At 33.3% G+C, this 20,953-nt stretch overlaps 1 protein-coding gene across 2 annotated transcripts in view; it reads right to left on the bottom strand.

Annotated features, from left to right (window-relative positions):
- The window catches only part of STX17 (syntaxin 17), a 69,734-nt gene that overhangs the window by 22,847 nt on the left and 25,934 nt on the right, over positions 1 to 20,953 (bottom strand). For both annotated transcript variants that reach the window (XM_051966819.1, XM_051966812.1), the window contains exon 4: positions 2,084 to 2,309. In XM_051966819.1, the coding sequence (XP_051822779.1) occupies positions 2,084 to 2,309 (226 nt within the window). The remainder of the gene's footprint in view (positions 1 to 2,083; positions 2,310 to 20,953) is intronic.

The raw sequence follows: 20,953 nt of genomic DNA, 5'->3' as shown, positions 1-20,953 counted from the left end.
GGCTTTAAAATGTTGGTAATCACCAGCAAGGGAACTTTCTGACTCAGAATCTCCAATTTGCCAAAACATAGGAACAAGGCTGGGAAGCTCACACTGACCTAACAGTTTCTCTTTCTATTGTCTTTGAGATGTAAGAGGAGAAGCATTGTTGGCTTCCGGTAGGCAAAGCCACTGCAGCTGGAGAGTGTGCAGGAATTGTCATGCTTTCCTCCATGATGTTTCTGCTGCTATTCAAAAAGTTTTTGTATTGCCTCTTTCGGACCTATCTAGGGGTTAGAAATGAGAGGAAGTAGAGATGTGAGGTGAGGAGAAACAGTGAGAAAGCTCCATGATGAATCCTTTGATAAAGTAACATTCAAGAGAACAGGGAAGAGCTCATCATTATTCAAATCCTTTTATTTTTGCTATGTTCAAGACCATGAGTGGTTTACAGGGTGGTCTGGAACACAAGAGTCTCCAAGGGACACATGTAACATAAGAGAAAATAATCACATACAAAAATCCAATAGCAAAAGACACTAAGAATCTGCTCCCCTATAAAGAGCGAGGTGGCTGGGTGGTACAGTGCGGGACCTGGATTCAGGAAGATTCTGAATTCAAATTCAAATACCTCAGAGACTTACCACCCATGTTAATCTGTGCAAGTTGCTTAACTCTCCTACTTAAATGTTGTAGAAAGAAATGTCAAACCACTCCAGTATCTTTAGATACCTCAAATGGGGTCATAAAAAGAGTTGGATATGACTGAATATGACTGAACAACAACATAAAGAGATCTCATTGGCTCTTTCATTCTTCCTCATTCTCAAATTGCTCTGTAATTGTAGTTGGCCAGTCTAATGAACACCAAACTGGAAGATCTCCTTGCTTTTACTTATCGCCTATAGGCAGGATCAGAATTTGAGAAAGGCTGATGTAGTCCCTAGAACTAATGACCAAAGCTGCTATTTGTTTTTCCCATGGCTTAGTTGTCCTACCTTGTTTCATGTTACAAAATCATCAGGTCTACCATAACTGATATGATTACAATCTCAAATGTCATATTATCAATTATCTAGATATATACAAGCTTGCCTTCTGATCACAGAAGTAGAGAAGAGCTTATTCAAAGAAATTCAGTTTTTTCTGCCATTACAAGATAGCAGAATGAAGCCTAACTCATATAAGAGCAATAGTATGGGGTGAAAATGTTTACTGAGCGTATTTATACTGCAGTCTGTATCTATGATTCTGCGATTATCTTTCTACACTAGAATTGGTTTTCCTCTTAAGTACCACCATTGAACAGTTAGAGTGGAATGATTTCAGAACATTTGAAAATATAACCATCTTTTATAAAATATGAATTAGAAAATAGAGTGAATCTCTGTTTGTTTCTTAAAATAATAATTTGAGTTCCATATTAATATGGGGGAAAGCAACCCTTAATATAATTAACACAAATATAAAAATGAACAATCTGATTGTGAGGAAGTGGGCGGGAATTTCAGAAGGAAAACTTGAGGAAATGACTTGTGAGTAAAAAGAGGGGCCTATTTTTCAGTCACAAAAGAGAAACTGGGTAGAAGAAGGAACCTGGAATTCAAACAGGTGAAACAGAAAGTACCTTTCAATATTATAAAAACATTAGCCTTGAATAGGCTATAAATAGACAATAAGGAATTTACAGAATCACAGAATTTGAGAATTGGATTGGACCTCAGAGGCCATTTATTCTAAACCACACAGGAAAGGAATCTCTACTTTATAATGGAGATTCCTAACAAGTAATTGTCCTGTGTCTGCAGGAAGACCTCCATGATGAAAGAGCTCACCCACCCTTCAAGAAAGCCAATTTCACTCTTGGACAGTTCCAATTTCTAGGAAGTTTTTCTTCAATTAAAGCCTACATTGGTCTCTTTGTAGCTTCCACCCACTGTTCTTGTTCTCCCCTCTGGAGAAGTCTAATCCTTCTTCCAACTGACAGCCCTTCAAATACTTAAAGACAGCTATTGTCTTCCCTTTTCTAGTCTTAATATGTTTTGTTCCTTCAAACAAAGTGGCTACTGACATGATCTAAAATGATATTTTGCTTAATACATACCTCCTACAGTCATTGATCTTGTCAAAGGAGATTGAAGTGAGGTTCCATCATCATTAAACTGATTTTTAAGTTCTTCTGCAGACTGCAAGTGAAGTTGGAGAAATTCTGCTATTGCACTTGAAGCTGCTTCTTTAACAGGGTCCATCATTCTTTTCAGAACTCCCCTGTCATCTGTATGGACTTTCAAACATAGCTTCTCCATTTGTTGGATGTTGGAGCGAAGTTGCTACAATGAATTAAAAAAAAAAAAAAAAAAAAGGCACCACAAATATTTCAATATTCAACATTTAACTTTTACTGAGCCTTTATCCCTTATTGTGTGTAATTATACCATGTTCCAGGGGATATAAAGTTTTTTTTCCCCAAAAAAAGGTCCTTAGGACAGCTAGATGGCATAGTGTTAGAGCACCAACCCTGAAATCAGAAGGACCCGAATTCAAATCTGACCTGACCTGGGCAAGTCACTTAACCCTAATTGCCTCAGCAAAAAAAAAAAAAAAAAAAAAAAGAAAAAAAGAAAAAGGTCCTTGATCTTAAGTAACAGATAATCTAATCAGGGAAATAAGGCAAGTACTTAGATAAGTATTATTTGAATAGAATAGAAATGCTAACTAGAAGAAAATATGGCAAAGGATCAAGTGAGGGATAAATCACATGGAGTTGAAGTGGTAGCAGGGAAAACATTATGAAAGAAATGGCAAGTGGCCATACCCTGGTGGTAGACAATATACCTAATATAAAAAAGAAAACAGCTTCTTGGGTCCTGAACTTGCAAACCTATATATAAAGTGTTAACATTAAACATTCCATTCTCTATAGAAAATAGCAATATAGGGTGGTCAGAATAGTCAGAACACCAGCCCTGGAATTAGAAGGAACTGAATTCAAATCTGACCTCAGACACTTAAAACTTGCTAGCTGTCTGACCTTGGACAAGCCATTTAATTCCAACTGCCTTGTCAAAAAAAAAAAAAAATCGATAAGAAAATAGCAATATAGTAATTCATTCTCAAAGCTCAGCATTACTCAGGTGTGTATTAAAAAGTAAAGAGGAGTTAAGAAGCCTTTTGATGAAGGTGAAAGAGGAGAATCAAAAAAAACCCAAGATTTTGGCAACTGACACCATCACTTTCTGGAAAACAGAGAAAGAAAAAATGGAAGCAATGTCAGATTTTGTGCTCTTGGACTTCAAAGTCACTGCAGAGTGTGACTGCAGTCATGAAATTAAAAGATGCTTGCTCCTTGGAAGGAAAGCTATGGCAAATTTGGACAGCATATTAAAAAAGACATAATACCTTGTCAACAAAGGTTGTTTTTGTTTTTTTTCCAGTAGCAATGTATAGCTGTGAGAGCTGAACTATAAGTAAAGTGAGTACTGCAAATTTAATGCTTTTGAATTACAGAGCAAGAGAAGACTTTTAAGAGCCCCTTGGAATACAAGGAGATCCAATCATTAATACTTAAAGAAATTAATTCAGACTATTCCTTGGAAGATTAAATACTGAGAGCTGATGCCTAACTACTTTGATTACAAAATGAGAAGAAAAGACACTGAAAGATTGAAGGCAAAAGAAAGAGTATGGTAGACCATAAAATGGATAGTGTCATGAAAACAATAAACATGTACTTGGACAGATTTTGAGCAATAATGGAGGACAGAAGGGCCTGGTGACCTAAGGTCCAAGGGATCACAAAGAGGCAAACATGACTGAATGAATGTAGAATAACAATCAGATAAGGGCCTTGTGAGTAATGAGGGAAAACTTGGAAAGATCCAGGATTGGCAGTAATCAAAATGAATGAGTTTTGAGTGGCTATCTAAAAAGATAGGCTAAAGAAATTGGGTCCAGATAAAAGAAAGCTGGTGAATAAGGGGGACTATACAAGATTTATTACAGAATTCAAATATTTTGAAACCATGCTGATCTGCACTAAATGAAGGGGAAGGAGAGAAGCCTGTTTGAATTAGAGAAACCTAAATTTAAGAAGGGATTTGAACAGTTTTATTATATTCAAATATAGTACCTCCAGATATGTCTAGTAAAGTAGTAGTTATAGAATCAGATTTAGAAGCAGAAAATACCTTACATATCATTTATGGAAACCCTTTTATTTGATAAAACTTTGGCCCAAAGATGTTAAATGATTTAGCCAAGATCACAGGGAATTTAAGTAGGAAAGTTACAACTGAACCTAGGTCCACTGACTACAAATTCATTGTTTTTGGCCCCTTCTAGATAATTTTCTTTATTGCAAATAATTTATGATAAAAATAGTTCACATTTATTTAGAAGTTAACAATTTACAAAATAATTTTCCCATAAGAACCCTGTAAGGCTAGTTAATGCAAATATTATAATTAACACAACAATGTAATATGTATGTATGTATGCTTCTAAGATACATGGTATCAATAACATTTTACTTATCTATCATTTCTTGGGAATTTCTGAAAATCAAAAAAACACACATCAGATAAGAACTATTGTTCCAAAGGGAAAAGTTAGGAAGTCATTTTTGGAGTTGGCAAATCACTCCTCCAACTTGGATACAAATTTGGAGAATTAGATCATCCTTCCTAAATCTCATCTTCCTAAGGCCTTTTAAAAATATTCTCTAATTTAGTAAATCTCATTTGGATTTATGGATTTTCTCTTTTTCTTTTCTTGGTGGATGTTGAACTATTTACTTTTAGAGAAGTCTTTGCCACCAAAATGTAAGAATTCAAATGGATTGGAGAAACTGATCCAAAGTTTTAGATGCTATGCAAAACCTTCAAATGATGGCACAGAAACACAAAAGGCACATCTGAATAACCACATTATACTACAAAATTCTCTTTAAATAATGGTTAAAAATCACCACTACTTATTAGAAAGAGAAATGATAATTAGGATGGATGTCTAGGGGATCTGCTAAAACTGTTAAAAGTGAGGGATCAATATAAAAGGGTTTTCATATTCATAAAAACACAAGTTATTCCCCCATCAATAAATCATCAAAGAATAAAAACTGGTAGTTTTCAGAAGAAGAAATGAAAGCTATCAATAGTCAAATGGAAAAATGCTCTAAGTCACTACTGAGTAGAGAAAAACAAAGTAAAATAACTCATGCCTATCAGAATGAACATGACAGAAAAGGAAAATGACAAATGCCAGAGACATGAAAAATCTGGGACACAACAATGTTGGTGGAGTAAAAATCTGTGAAGATCTATATGACCTGATGCAAAGTGAAGTGAGCAGAGTCAGGTAAACATTGTTCACAATAACAATAATATTGCAATGATGATCAACTGTGAAAGACTTAGCTATCCTCAGCAAAGCTTTTTAAAAATTCTTATTATAGCTTTCTATTTATATGATATATGCACGGGTAATTTTTCAGCACTGACAATTGCAAAACCTTTTGTTCCAATTTTTCGCCTCCTTCCTTTTTTTTTTTTTTGTTTGTTTTTGTTTTTGATTGTTTCTTTCTTTTTTTATTTTTAATAACTTTTTATTGACAGAACCCATGCCAGGGTCATTTTTTACAGCATTATCCCTTGCACTCACTTCTGTTCCGATTTTTCCCCTCCTTCCACCCCCCTCCCCCAGATGGCAAGCAGTCCTTTACATGTTAAATATGTCACAGTGTATCCTACATACAATACATGTGTGCAGAACTGAATAGTTCTTTTGTTACACAGGGAGAATTGGATTCAGAAGGTATAAATAACCTGGGAAAAAAAAACAAAAATGCAAACAGTTTATATTTACTTCCCAGTGTTTTTTCTTTGGGTGTAGCTGCTTCTGTCCTTCCTTGATCAATTGAAACTGAGTTAGATCTCTTTATCGAAGAGATCCACTTCCATCAGAATACATCCTCAAACAGTTGTTGAGGTATATAATGATCTCCTGGTTCTGCTCATTTCACTTAGCATCAGTTCATGTAAGTCTCTGTATTCATCCTGCTGGTCATTTCTTACAGAACAATAATATTCCATAACATTCATATACCACAATTTACTCAACCATTCTCCAATTGATGGGCATCCATTCATTTTCCAGCTTCTAGCCACTACAAAGAGGGCTGCCACAAACATTTTGGCACATACAGGTCCCTTTCCCTTCTTTAGTATCTCTTTGAGGTATAAGCCCAGTAGAAACACTGTTGGATCAAAGGGTATGCACAGTTGGATAACTTTTTGAGCATAATTCCAGATTGCTCTCCAGAATGGCTGGATGTATTCACAATTCCACCAACAATGTATCAGTGTCCCTGTTTTCCCACATCCCCTGCAACATTCTGCATTATCTTTCCCTGTCATTCTAGCCAGTCTGACAGGTGTGTAGTTTTTCCCCTCCTTCCAACCCCACCCCCTCCCCCAGATGGCAGGCTGATCAACACATGTTAAATATGTTAAAGTATAAGTTAAACACAATATATGTATACATGTCCATACAGTTATTTTGCTGTACAAAAATAAATGGACTTTGAAATAGTATACAATTAACCTGTGAAGGAAATCAAAAATGGAGGTGGACAAAAATAGAGGGATTGAGAATTCTATGTAGTGGTTCATAGTCATCTCCCAGAATTGTTTTGCTGGGTGTAGCTGGTTCAATTCATTACTGCTCTATTGGAACTGATTTGGTTCATCTCATTGTTGAAGAGTGCCATGTCCATCAGAATTGATTATCATATAATACTGTTATTGCAGTATATAATGATCTCCTGGTCCTGCTCATTTCACTCAGCATCAGTTCATGCAAGTCTCTCCAGGCCTTTCTAAAATCATCCTGCTGGTCATTTCTTTCTTTTTTTTTTTAAATAGCTTTTTATTTACAAGTTATATGCATGGGTAATTTTACAGCATTGACAATTGCCAAATCTTTTGTTCCAATTTTTCCCCTCCTTCCCCACCACCCCCTTCCCTAGATGTCAGGATGACCAATACATGTTAAATATATTATAGTATAAATTAAATACAAAATAAGCATACATGTCCAAACCATTGTTTTGTTGTACAAAAAGAATCGGACTCCGAAATATTGTACAGTTAGCCTGTGAAGGAAATCAAAAATCCTGCTGGTCATTTCTTACATAACAATAATATTCCATAATATTCACATATCACAATTTATTAAGCCATTCTCCAATTGATGGGAATCTACTCAGTTTCCAGTTTCTGGTCACTATAAAGAGGGCTGCCACAAACATTCTTGCACATACAGGTTCCTTTCCCTTCTTTAAAATCTTTTTGGGATATAAGCCTAGTAGTAACACTGTTCAGCAATACTTTCACCAAGACAATAATCCAAGTCAATTCTACAGGACTCATGAAGAAAAATGTTATCTACTTTCAGCGAGATCTAATGAACAGTGAGCATAGACTAAAGTAAACTTTAAAAAAAAAACATATTTTTTTGGCGTATTTTTGTATTTTCTTTTGCAATATGGCTAATATAGAAAGGTTTTGCATGATTTCACATGTAAAATTAATATCATATTTCTTGTCTTCTTAAGGGATAGAAGAATGGAAAGGGATATAATTGGAAACTTAAAAATTATAAAAATATTTTTAAAATTTTACATGCAATTGAACAATATTTAAGAAAATATATGTGTGTGCAGAAATGCATTATTTACATATATGTATACATACACAGATAAACATATATATGTGTGTGTACACACACACACACACACACACACACACACATACAATGTGTGTATAAAACTCTATGTACCATAGCACACCAATTCTGTTCATGAGATTTTCTTGGTAAGAGTCTTGGACTAGTCTCCCATTTCCTTCTCCGGTGGACTAAGGCAAAAAGAATAAGAGACTTGCCCATGGTCACATAGCTAGTGTCTGAGATCACATTTGAACTCGGATCTTCCTAACTTGAGGCCCAGCACTATTTACTGGACCATATAACATATATATATATATATATATATATATATATATATATATATATATATATATATATATATATATATATATATATATATATATACACATACATATATACTTACAAAAGACTTCAAAAATCAAATGAGAGATATTGAGGAAAAACTTAATAAAAAAAAGAACAATCTAAGAAAAAGAAGGAAATTATGAAAAGAAACCTACTAGAAAAGGAGATCTAAAATATTAAGGAAGAAAATGACTCAGAAAACTGAAACTGGGTTAGGGGGAAGCCAACAAAGTTATAAGACCAAAAATAATAAAACAAAATATAAAGAATGAAAAAACAGAAGAGAATGTGAGATATTTCAAAAGAAAAAACAACTGATCTGGAGACCAAAAAGAGAAAAAATAAGAATAACTGGACTACCTGAAAACTATGATCAAAAAAAAAAAAAAAACAAAAAAAAACAACACAAACCTTGAAACAATAACACAAGAAAGAATTAAAGAAAATTATCCTTTAGTGTTAGAACAAGAGAGGAAAATAGAAAAAGAAAAAAAATCTACCAATCACTACCTGAAAGAGGTTCTGTGAGGAAAATCTACAGCAAATTTTGAAATCACTAGATCAAAGATTATAAGCAATAAGAAGAACAAATTCAAATATAGCAGAGCCACAATTAGAACCACACAAGATCTAACAGCTGCTACATTAAAAGATCACAGGTCTTGGAACATTACTGAAAAGGAAAATAACTAGAGTTGCAGCCAAAAATATCATGCCCAGTAAATCCTGTACAAAAAAGATACTGATATTCAAATGAATTTCCAGACTTTCAGGATTTTGTTGCAAAAAGATCTGAACTTAAGATTCAAGAGAAGCAAAGGGTATGTGTCAAAGACTAATTTCAAGGAACTTCATAAGGACAAATTGTTTGTTTTATACATGGAAATGTAAACTATATGATAAGATTGCCATTAGTAATTAACTGGGTATTTGAAAGTAAAACTGGAGTAGAACTGAATATGATATGACTCTAAAAAGCAAAACTGTATAGAAGATAAAAAGAGGATGTTACAAGAATGAAGTGTAAGAGTAAGAACTGATACAGAGGAATTAGCTGGGGAGAGGAGAGGTGTTAATTTTAGAATCCTATTCACACTGGGAGTGGATCAAAAAGAGAACTGTGTGTGTGTGTGTGTGTGTGTGTGTGTGTGTGTGTGTAGATTGATGGGAATAGGATAAGGTGTGTAGATTAATAGAAGTTGAATAGAGAGGAAAGGAAGAGGAGAGGATAGAGGAGGAATTCTTGGAGGTAGGGTAGGTAAAGTAACAGCAAAGCAAGGTAGTAGAGGAAGTGCAGCAAAGGAGTCAGCCAGGATAGAAAATGAGAAAACACATAAACACAAAAATAATGATCAAAAGTAGATTTTATTAGGAAAAATAAGCAGAGGTAGGAATCACTGGACTCAGACAAAATTAAAGCTAAAACAGATTTAATTAAAAGAGAGAAATAGGGAAACTATACTATATGCTAATCATATTAATCAATATGGTTTTGAGCTATTTAAAGACAGTATAGTATTGCTATGGTGTAGAAAATGATAAGTTGGTGAATTTAGAAAAATATGGAAAGGCCAAGACCTATGAATGATGATGTTATCCATCTTCAGAGAAAAAAAGACAAATAAGTGTAGCAGAGCCTTACATAATGGATATGAATATATATGTGTATAATTATAAGTATCTGAATATGTGTGTGTATGTATGTATGTACTAAATATATCCATTTTTAATTGTAGGCTTCTTGGAGGAGGTAGATCTAAAGTGCTATAATGCATTTTTACTTCATTTTGTATTCCATCTTGTTTATCTAAATATTATTCAAAAGATTTCCATTCAAATCATCTGAACTATTCCTAACCTTGTTCTAATCATGTCTGTCTTCTGTTAGCTATTCTAAGTTACCTATATTTTAATACTTTTAAGAGAGCTGTTATTTAATTGGCATAGATACTTTATCCATAGATCACAATCCCTCCACATTTTAGTAAATGAATTGCTATAGCCAAAAAATCTCATCTAGTGATACTTTTGCTAAACTGATCCTCAGATTAGAAAAAATAGTCTGTAACTAAACTTGTATTCAAAATCTCTTCAACTTAATAGGACCGGCCAATACTTCTGCTTTATTCACATAATCTTTAAGAATCTAGGATGATCTGTATGATATGAAACAATCATGAAGGTCATACTATCTTTATGCCGTTAAAAATTGAATAAAAATCATATTACATTTGCAAAAGCAGGGGTCCAATAGAAAAGATTTAGCATTTTAAAAAACCATTTTATAGTATAAAGTCATATTTCCCAAACTTTTAATCCATGACATAAATCAGAACATCATCCAATGTCCATCCAATGAGCAGGTTCAAAGCTAAAATGTAGGGGCAGCTAGGTGATACAGTGGATAGAGCACCAGCCCTGCAATCAGGAGAAACTAATTTCAAATCTGGTCTCAAGACACTTAACACTTCCTAGCTGTGTGACCCTGGGGCAAGTCACTTAATTCCAATTGCCTCAGAGGGAAAAAAAAAAAAAAAGCTAAGATGTCAGTAGGATGGAGCTTGAATATCATAATCATCTGGCCTATCCACTGAATAAGAAAGTAAAAAATCTTTTTGTTGTTGTAACAGAGTCTGAATAAACAAACCACAACATATCCAAATCAAACAGAAGGGAACTGAAGAGAAACAAAGTCTAAGTAAGCAAGCTGATAAACAGATCAGGACACAAACCAAGCAAGAGGAAGCTGACCTCCTTCATGAAATTCAATACAAGTAAGCAGAGCGAAATCAGTAGCACAGGTGGGATATAATTATGATTCAAGAATAAAGGCTAGCTGACTTCTCCTATGATCTTTTACTCCCTACTGGTGATAAGACAGAAAAAGGTTGGCAGGTATGTGCTGAAAGCCAGAAGCAATTCTTATTGGAGCTCTCAACAGGGTTGGAACAACTATTTACCGCAAGGATGCTACACTGGGTATAGCCGTCTAGAATGATTTGGAAATTTTCCTTTCTTTACCTCAGATCTATTTATCTAGTGCCTAAATTTCATTAGCAATAATTTCAAAGCTTCCCCTAAGCTTATCATATTAGAGGTAATTACAATGCATTTTTAGTGCCAACATTATACATGTCTATGATGCTAGTTGTTCCATAGTACATTTTACTTCAAAAGTTCCAAAGTACATTGTACTTTTATAGCATATTTCCTCTTTGGAGCTAAAAATAATCCATATATATTACCTCATTAAATCTCAAACTTTATCATTTCTTTGTAACTTATTAAATGTAGTAATAGGGAAATAGTAATATGAGTTTTCACCTTATTTTTTGATGCTTTAATAAATCTATGATTTCACTTTTGTGGGTACTCCTTCCACATTCCTTCATTTAAATTCTGTGCACTTTTTTCTCATAAATACTTCATAAAGCATATACCCAATGTAATGGAATCCTATTCTTAGTTCTTTTGATATTTCAGGATACAATATTCCATTGTACTTGTTCACAAGTTATCTATCATTCTTGCTACATGACAATTCATCCTCTTTTGATTTCCTGATTATCTTTGTTATTATTATTATTATTATTATTTCCTGGAACCTTCTTAAACCATCACATGTCCTTCAATTTCCCTTTGGATTACTTATAAAATTGAAATTTTTATGAGGATTTTGTGTTCCATGGTTTGAGGCTAAATAGTATCATCATAATGTTACTAATACTGAGTTGGGCATTTGTAGTACTAAGCAGTGTAAAAAAAAAAAAAAAATTTATGTGATTTCCTAAGTGCAATTCAGCCCAATGACCTTCTGCTTAATTTAGGGCTGTAATTCATATAGGTATATATATTATTGTATATAATACATACATATAATAGATATAGTACTTGTCTAGAGCTAGTTGATGCTACCTATAGATGGCTGTTGTTTCCATAAATGATTTTCTCTGCTATTTCAGTTGGACCAATTTAAGTCTCAAACAAAACTGCTTTGCCGACATTTCAAACTACTTTGTCCTGGTAATGACACATACTTCTGTTTCTAATACCACAGCTTAGAATTCCATGTCTTGGTATACAGTCTCTCACTTTCACTTAAATGGCTGCCTATTTCAATTAAACACACAATCCTTGCCTTTTCATGACTGTTTAAGGAAGCCTCTGTCTATAGCATGGGAAAACTTATAGCACCAAGAACATGTTCCCATTCCAACTTGAAAGGCCCAGGAAAAAGCAATATAAATACAAAAATTGACAGACAAGATGCCTGCTCAGCTACATGTCATGACCTGGCAATATGTATTTTTAATTCACTTTCTTTTCCATTAAGTTAATTAGAACAATATCTTTTTAGTCAATCGATAAATATATTTTAAACATCTAATGTGAGTTCTGTGCTAAAATCTGATGATACAAAGATATTCCCTGCCTTAAGAAGTTTATAATTTAATGGAAGTTAACACATAAAAGGAATCTAAAAAGTAGTGGGGATTGGGAGGATATTTGGTGTGGAGGCATAATAGAATCCTGAAACTGGAATGAGAAATAATCTGAGGAGATGTGATTTATAGAGTTGATTTTATTTTGCAGAATTATGAGGTTTTGGAAACTGTGAAATCCAGAAGAGCAGATGGGTGAGAAACGATGCAGTCAATCCCTTAGCTGCCCCCCTTATGTGATGGAAGATTTGAGAGGCATCTTCTAATGTCTACCTCCCACCTGCAACAGCAAGAAGGTAAGAAGAGTCCCCGTGGCAGAGATTGTAAGTTTCACAACTGACTTCATCTTGTAGAATGATTTTTCATTCTTTTAAACTACTGCAGTTTTGCCTGAGGAGTTTTTGTATTTATCTAGGATATACTGTAATCTGCACAGTATCAATTCCATAGTCAAAGTCAAAATAGTGGAGTAGAGGAAGCACTAAAGCTGAGCTCTCCCAACTTTCCCCTTCAAACACTTTTAAAATAATGCCTCTCCAAAACAATACCAATAGACTTTGGCTAGAAAATGCCATCTGCATCCAGAAAAAGAGCTTTGGAGCTTGAATGTATGTTCACTTCTTTTTTCTGTTTTTTTCCCTCTCCCATGATCTTTCTCTTTTGTTCTGATATCTCTCAACACGATTCATAAAACAACGTGTTTTACAAACAAATAAATTAAAAATAAAATAAAATAATGCTTCAAATATAATTTGGAAGCACAAGAAGTCAACAGATTTTTTTGCGTGTCTCTTTTACCATTTGGCCAGTTCTGTTTTTTAAGATAGTATTTTCTTCAGCACTTTTTATTTTTCCATTACTAAGTAGAATCCCCATCGATGGAAAAATATTTCAAAAACAGCATAGAAAGAAACCATTCAAATACTATGGAACTACAGTCAAGAATACACAAGATTTAGCAGCTACCACATTAAAGAAGTAGAATGTTTAGAATATGATATTCCAGAAGGCAAAAGAGCTAGGATTACAACCAAGAATAACCTACCAAAGAAAACTGAATATAATCCTTCAAAGTAAAAATATATATTTAATGAACTAGATAGCTTTCAAAACCTCCTGATGAAAAAAAAATCAGCTATAAATTTGACTTTCAAATACAAGATTCAAGAGAAGCATAAAAAAGAGAAAGATGAAAAAAAAATCATAAAAGAGCTAATAAGGTTAAACTGTTTACATTTCTATATGGGGAAAAGATACATGTAACTCCAAAGGGCATGGATATGAATCTGTTATGTCTGGATGATCTTAAAAGAAAATAGAATTCTGAGAAAGAGGGATATAGGCGGGAAAGATAGATGGGAGAGAAAGAATAAAGAAGATGATCTCACATAAAAGAGATGTGCAGAGAAGAGTTTTTACAATGGAGATAGAAATGAAGACGGTCTCAAACAGATAGTTCTTGAACCTCATAACCTCATCTGAACTGGTTCAAAGGGAAGGGGAAATATATGGGAAATACACACACACACACACACACACACACACACACATACACATATACACACAAACACACACATATACATATATATTTGTATAATTGTATATATGTTTAGTTGAGATTAACAGAAAAGAAAATGGAATACTTAAATTAATCTGTCTCAGGAAAAGAAATTGAACAAACAATAAATGAGATCCTTGAGGAAAAAAAATCCAATAAAGAACAATTAATTCCAATATTATAGATCCTATTTGAAAAAAAGTTAAAGGAGTTCTACCAAATTCCTTTTACAACACTAATACAGCACTGATACTTGAACCAGGAAGAGCAAAAATAGAGAAAGAAAACTATAGACTAATTTCCCTAATGAATATTGATGCAAAAATTTTCAATAAAATACTAAAACAAAGAAATACTAATAGCAATACTAATTAATATCAACAGCAATGTATCAAATATCATAAGACTATATGACCAGGTAGAATTTACACTAGAAATGCAGGAATGATTCAATATCAAGAAAGTTATATACATAACTGACTATATCAATAACCAAAACAACAAAAATCATGATTATCTCAATAGCTGTAAAAAAAGCTTTTGACAAAATACAAGCCACATTTCTATTAAAAACAGTAGAAAACACAGGAATACTTCCCTTAAAATGAGTAGTATCTACCTAAAATCATCACTAACCATTATCTGTAATGGGAATTAAATAGAAGTTTTTCCAATAAAATCAGGGGTGAAGCAAGAATGTCCATTATCACCATTATTATTTAGTATTATGTTAAAAATGGGGGCAGCCAGATGGCATAGTGGATAGAGCATCAGCCCTGGGGTCAGAAGGACCTGAGTTCAAATATGGCTTCAGATACTTAATAGTGTGATCTCAGGAAGTCACTTAACCCCAATTGTCTTGCAAAAATAGAGGGAAAAAAAAAGAAATGGTAGCTATAGCAATAAGTAAAGGAAAAGAAATTGAAGGATTAAGAATAGGCAAACAGATCACATGATGATATATTTAAAGAACTCTAGAGAATCAACAAAAAAACCAGTGAAACAATTAACAATGTTAGCAATGTTGTAGGATTCAAAATAAACCCACATAGAAGCAGAGAACAATGTAAAAGGAAAGCAACTAGTGATCAGAGAACTTTAAAAGTCCAGATTCACAGAAATTAGTAGTTTGGGATGGTGATAATACCAAAATTCAACCATCTTTAAATGCAAAGTCATAAATCATGGGAGTTGAAAAAGTTCAAAAACTGGCAAACCATTTTAATGTTTATTAGTGTGGATATTAAAAACAAGAATAGGGAGTTTAAGGCAATTCTAAGACTTGTGATGGAAAATGCCACTCAGTGTTTAACAAAGCATAATATTTTCACCTTTTGTTGCTGTTGTTTTTTTTTTCTCATTTTTTTCTTTTGATCTGATTTTTCTTTTGCAGCATGACAAATATGGAAAAATATTTATTAGAATTGCATATTTAACCTGTATCAAATTGCTTCCTGTCTTGGAGAAGGATATGAGGAGGAATAGGAGGAAAAAAAATTGGAATACAAAGTTTGCTACAGTAAATGTTAAAAATTATTTTTGCATGTATTTATAAAAACAAAATACTATTAAAATTTTTTTTAAAAGTAAACTTATATAAATCACTAACATTTCTATCTATTACCAAGAAAATCCACTAGGAAGAGATGGAAAAAATTCCATTGAAAATTACTTCAAAAATTATAAATACTTGGCAGCCAACCCACCAAGGTAAACCCAGGGATTATATGAAAACTATATAGACTTGTCATACAACTAAAGACATACCTAAAAAAAAAGGAAAATATTAATTGCTCATGAGTAGGCAGGGTCAATATACTAAAAATGACAATTCTATTTAAGTTAATTTAAGTTAAATTACAGCACCATGCCCCAATCAAACTACCAAAGAATTATTTTATAGAGCTAAAAAAATAACAAAATTCATCTGGAAGAACAAAAGATCAAGAATACCCAGAGAATAAATTTTAAAAATGAGAAAGAAGGTGGCCTAGTGATAAATATTAGATTACATCAAATTTAAAACATTTTACACAAATCAAATCAACGATATACAAATGTAATGGAATATTATTGTTCTATAAGAAATGATCAGCAGGCTGATTTCAGAAAGATCTGAAGAGACTTACATGAACTAAGTGAAACTAAGTGAACTAAGCTAAGTGAAGTGAGTAAAACCAAGAGAACACTGTCTACAATAACAAGATTATGTGATAGACTTGGCTCTTTTCAACAATAAAGTGATTCAAGCCAATGAGTTGGGATGGAGAGAGTTATTTGCATCTAGAGAGAGGACTATGGGAATTGAATATGGATCACAACATAGTATTTTCACCTTTTTGGTTGTTGTTATTTGCTTGTTTATTTTTTTCTTTCTTGTTTTTTCCCCTTTTGGTCTGATTTTTCTTGTGCAGCATGGAAATATGTTTAGAAGATTTGCATGTGTTTAACCTATATTGGATTACTTGCTGTCCATGTGAGGGGGGCAGTGAGAAGGGAGGGAGAAAAATTTGGAATATAAGATTTTGCAAGGATGAATGTTGAAAATTATTTTTGCATGTATTTTGAAAAATAAAAAGTTATTTATATATACATATATATTATACTTATACATATAATATATATGTGTGTATATATATATATATACATATATATATATATATAAAAAATATTTATACATATGTAAAATCAAACCAAGGCAGCCAAAATCAGGAAAATAGGAAACAGAGGGGGGGGGGGAAGGGGAGGGGATTTCAGTTTCTTTGATAAAGGCCCCATTTCTCAAATGTATAGGGAACTGAGCTAAATTTGTAAAAATATGAACAATTCCTCAATTAATAAATGGTCAAAGTCTATGAACAGGCAGTTTTGAGAAGAAGAAATCAAAGCTAAACAGTAACATGAAAAAATGTTCTAACTCAGTACTGATTAAGAAATTTATATTAAAACTACTATGACTTCACCCCTATAAAATTCAATAACATGATAGAAAAGGTAAATGACAAATGCTAGAGGGGATTTGGAAAAAACTGGGACACTAACGTACACTACTGATGGAGTTGTAAACTGTTTCAATCATTCTGGAGCACAATTTGGAACCAAAGGACTATAAAAGTATGCATACCCTTTTACTCTGTAAGATCACTACTAGATCTATATCCCAAAAAGAACAAAGAAAAGGGAAAAGGATATACATGTAACAAAGTAGCAGCTCTTTTATATGTTATAAGATATATAATATATTTTATATATGTTTAGCATTGTTTAGTATTCGTTAGATATTCTACATAGCATCTTGTCCACAATGAATGCTTAATAATACCTACAGCTTTAGGAAAGTTTCAAGTTTTCTCATAGCAAAAAAGGCAATTTTAAAAATAATGAGATAAAATTATTTTGAATAATTATAAGAATGGATAAATCTAATACATCTTTCTATCCTCAAGAAACATGAACCACATTTAAAGTATTCTGAAGGAACTTTAATAATCTTATGAAAAACCTATTTTACTAGCTAACATGCCTCAAAGTAAATCAATTCTTATATCTATATAATCTCTGCTACTGTTTAAGATTCTTATATAGTGCACAAATACAGAAAATAACCTAATTATACTCTAAAAAAGTCCTTCTTACTGCCACTGTACCACAATTCTGCTTCTCCTACCTCAGCTTGTAAAGTCCTAAGGCTATTAAAATTGAAAAAGACCTTAGAAACTTCAGAGGCCATTTCGTCTAATCTTATTTTAAATATGTGGAACCTGAGGCCAAGGGACTCAAAGTAACTTAACCATAATTACATAATAAGTTTGGGAAACAGAATTTGAATCTAGATGCTCTGACTCTACAGCCAGGGGTCTTTTCACTATGCTATGCTTCCTTTTAACCAACCTACTTCTTTTGCAAAGAGGAAAAATGATGTTCAAAGAGAATGAAACCCTTTCCAAGATTAACAATGATGTCATAATCACCAAATCTAATGGCTTTTTTTCAATATTCCTTCTCAACCTCTCTACAGCCTCTGACACTGCTGATAACTCTTTTCTGGATACCTTCTCTTCTCCAGGTGGTTTTAGTATCATTGGTTTCTCCTGATTTTCCTCCTACTCATTATATTGTTTCTCTGGAAACTCCACTGCAGGATCTTCATCCAGGTCACACCTACCCCTACTCTATCTACTCCCTTCCTAAGTAGTCTCATGGGTTCCCAAGAATGCAATTATCATCTCTATGCAAACAATTACCAAATTTATACTATCCAATTCTACACTCTCTCCTGAGTGCAAGGTCCAAATTACCTATTGCCTTTTTGTTTATCTCATACTCAATATATCCAAAATAGAATTCATCTTTCATTCTCAAACTTTCACTCCCTTCCAAACCTCCCTATTACTAATTTTTTTAATTAAAGCTTTTTATTTACAAAACATATGCATGGGTAATTTTTCAACATTGACCTTTGCAAAGCTTTCTGTTCCAAATTACCTCCTCCTTTCCCCCTCATCCCCTCCTTTAGATGGAGGTAGTCCAATACATGTTAAATATGTTAAAATATATGTTAAATACAATACATGTATACATATTTATAGTTATCGCTGCAGAAGAAAAATTGGATCAAGAAGGAAGAAAAAAAAACTGAGAAAGGAAACAAAATGCAAGCAAATTACAACAAAGAGTGAGAATACTACGTTGTGGTCCACACTAAGTTCTCATAGTCCTCTCTCTGGGTGTAGCTGGTTCTCTTCATAACTGAACAATTGGAACTGGTTTGAATTGACTCATTGTTGAAGAAAGCAACTTCCATCAGAATTAATCGTCGTGTAGTCTTGTTATTGCTGTGTATCTCCTAGTTCTGCTCATTTCACTTAGCATCAGTTCGTGTGTCTCCAGGCCTCTTTGAAATCATTCTGTTGGTCATTTCTTACAGAACAATAATATTCCATAACATTCATATACCATAACTTATTCAGCCATTCTCCAATTAATGAGCATCCACTCCATTTCCAGTTTCTTAGCACAACAAAAAGGGCTGCCACAAACATTTTTGCGCATGTGGGTCCCTTTCCCTTCTTTAAGATCTCTTTGGAATGTAAACCCAGTAGAAACACTGCTGGATCAAAGGGTATGCACAGTTTGAAGACTTTTTGAGTATCGTTCCAAATTGCTCTCCAGAATGGCTGGATCTGTTCACAATTCCACCAAGAATATATCAGTATACCAGTTTTCCCACATCCCCTCCAACATTCGTCATTATCCTTTCCTGTCATTTTAGCCAATCTTAGGGGTGTGTAGTGATACCTCAGAGTTGTCTTAATTTGCATTTCTCTGATCAATAGTGATTTGGAGCACCTTCTCATATGAGTACAAATAGTTTCAATCTCTTCATTTGAAAATTGTCTGTTCATATCCTTCCACACCTCTTATTATTAAGGGTACCACCATATGTCCAGGCATCTAAGCTTGCAATCTTTATGCCATCCCAGACTACCTTTTCAAACTCACTCCATAGATTCAATCTTTTGCCAGATTCTGTTGATTTTCCTTTCATAATATCTTCTACAGTCTATCTACATTTTCTTCTCTCTACTCATTCTGGCATAGACTATTGCAATAGCTTTCTGATTGGTCTCTATGCTTCAAGTTTCCCTCAACTCTAGTCCATTCTTTACTCAGCTTCTAAAGAGATATTTCTAAAATATAAAATCATGTCTCATTCCTTCCCTATTTTCTACCATTCTTCTGAAAACTTCAATGGCTCCTTATTATTATTAGGATCAAATCATGAATCATAGGTAGAGAAAGGTTATGACATGGAATAATTGGGCTATAAAGGATCATAAGATTTTAACCTTTGACCAAGACTCTTTTACAAAATCATAGAATCTCAAAGTTAGGGAAAATGGCTAATGTATCATGAAGCCTGCTTAAGGCAAATGAAAGAATCACCAACTGTAAAAAGGTAAGAATTAGGAACCTAGACCATATTAAATCTGATCAATTGAGGGTTAATGCAAGTTCAAAGTTGAACTTATTCTTTCTTTCCAAAACTAACTCTCCCTCTCCAAAGTGCCTTATTTTCGTCAAGAGGAATGCCATCCTTTACATTTCACATTTCATCTCTCTTTCCCCTTTAATACACCTTTCATATAACTTCTTTATATGTTATATTCAATTGCAAATAGAATCATGGGGCCAAAGCTTATCCAGATTCCTCTAGCTAGTACCACTATGATGGCTCATCATTCAGATGTGGAGATTACTTTGGATTTTTGAAAGTCACAAATTTTGACAGATCTTATTCGGTTAGAAAGGCTTCAAGCATGGGTCTAGTGATGGTTAAATATCACCACCTTATACTACCATCTTATCAACTTAAAAATGTGTATCTTAACATCTTACTCTAACTGACTGAGAAGAAAATCAGTGAGAAGCTATAATCTGGGAAGTGCTATAGAAAGCAATGTCTTCAGGTCAACATTAAATAAAATCTCAGGGTCCCAATCTCTTAATAAATTTATTAGGCATAAGGCATTTATTAAATGTCACCTGTATGTTAAGTATTATGCTAAGCATTGGGGATCCAAAGAAAGATGAAAAGTCACCCAAACAGTCTCTACTCTTGAGAATCTTATAATCTAATAAGGGAGATAACATGAAAACAACTATGTACAAACAAGATATATACAGGATAAATTGGAGATAATCTCAGGAGGAAAACACTGGCACTAAAAAGGATCAGGGAAGGCTTCTGTAATGCCAATCTACATCAAAACCAGATTTGAATAAGTTCTGCTATTAGCATCAACACAGGACTTTAGAAAAAAATTCTATCATAGATGACAAATGTCAGAATCATTCCAACAGTGTTAAAGTGTTATTATAAATTTTTGTAAATTTCATTTAA

This window comes from Antechinus flavipes, chromosome 1, assembly GCF_016432865.1.
Source record: "Antechinus flavipes isolate AdamAnt ecotype Samford, QLD, Australia chromosome 1, AdamAnt_v2, whole genome shotgun sequence".
NCBI lineage: Eukaryota > Metazoa > Chordata > Mammalia > Dasyuromorphia > Dasyuridae > Antechinus > Antechinus flavipes.
Note: the sequence above shows the minus strand (reverse complement) of the source record. Positions and strands in the feature narration are given on the sequence as shown.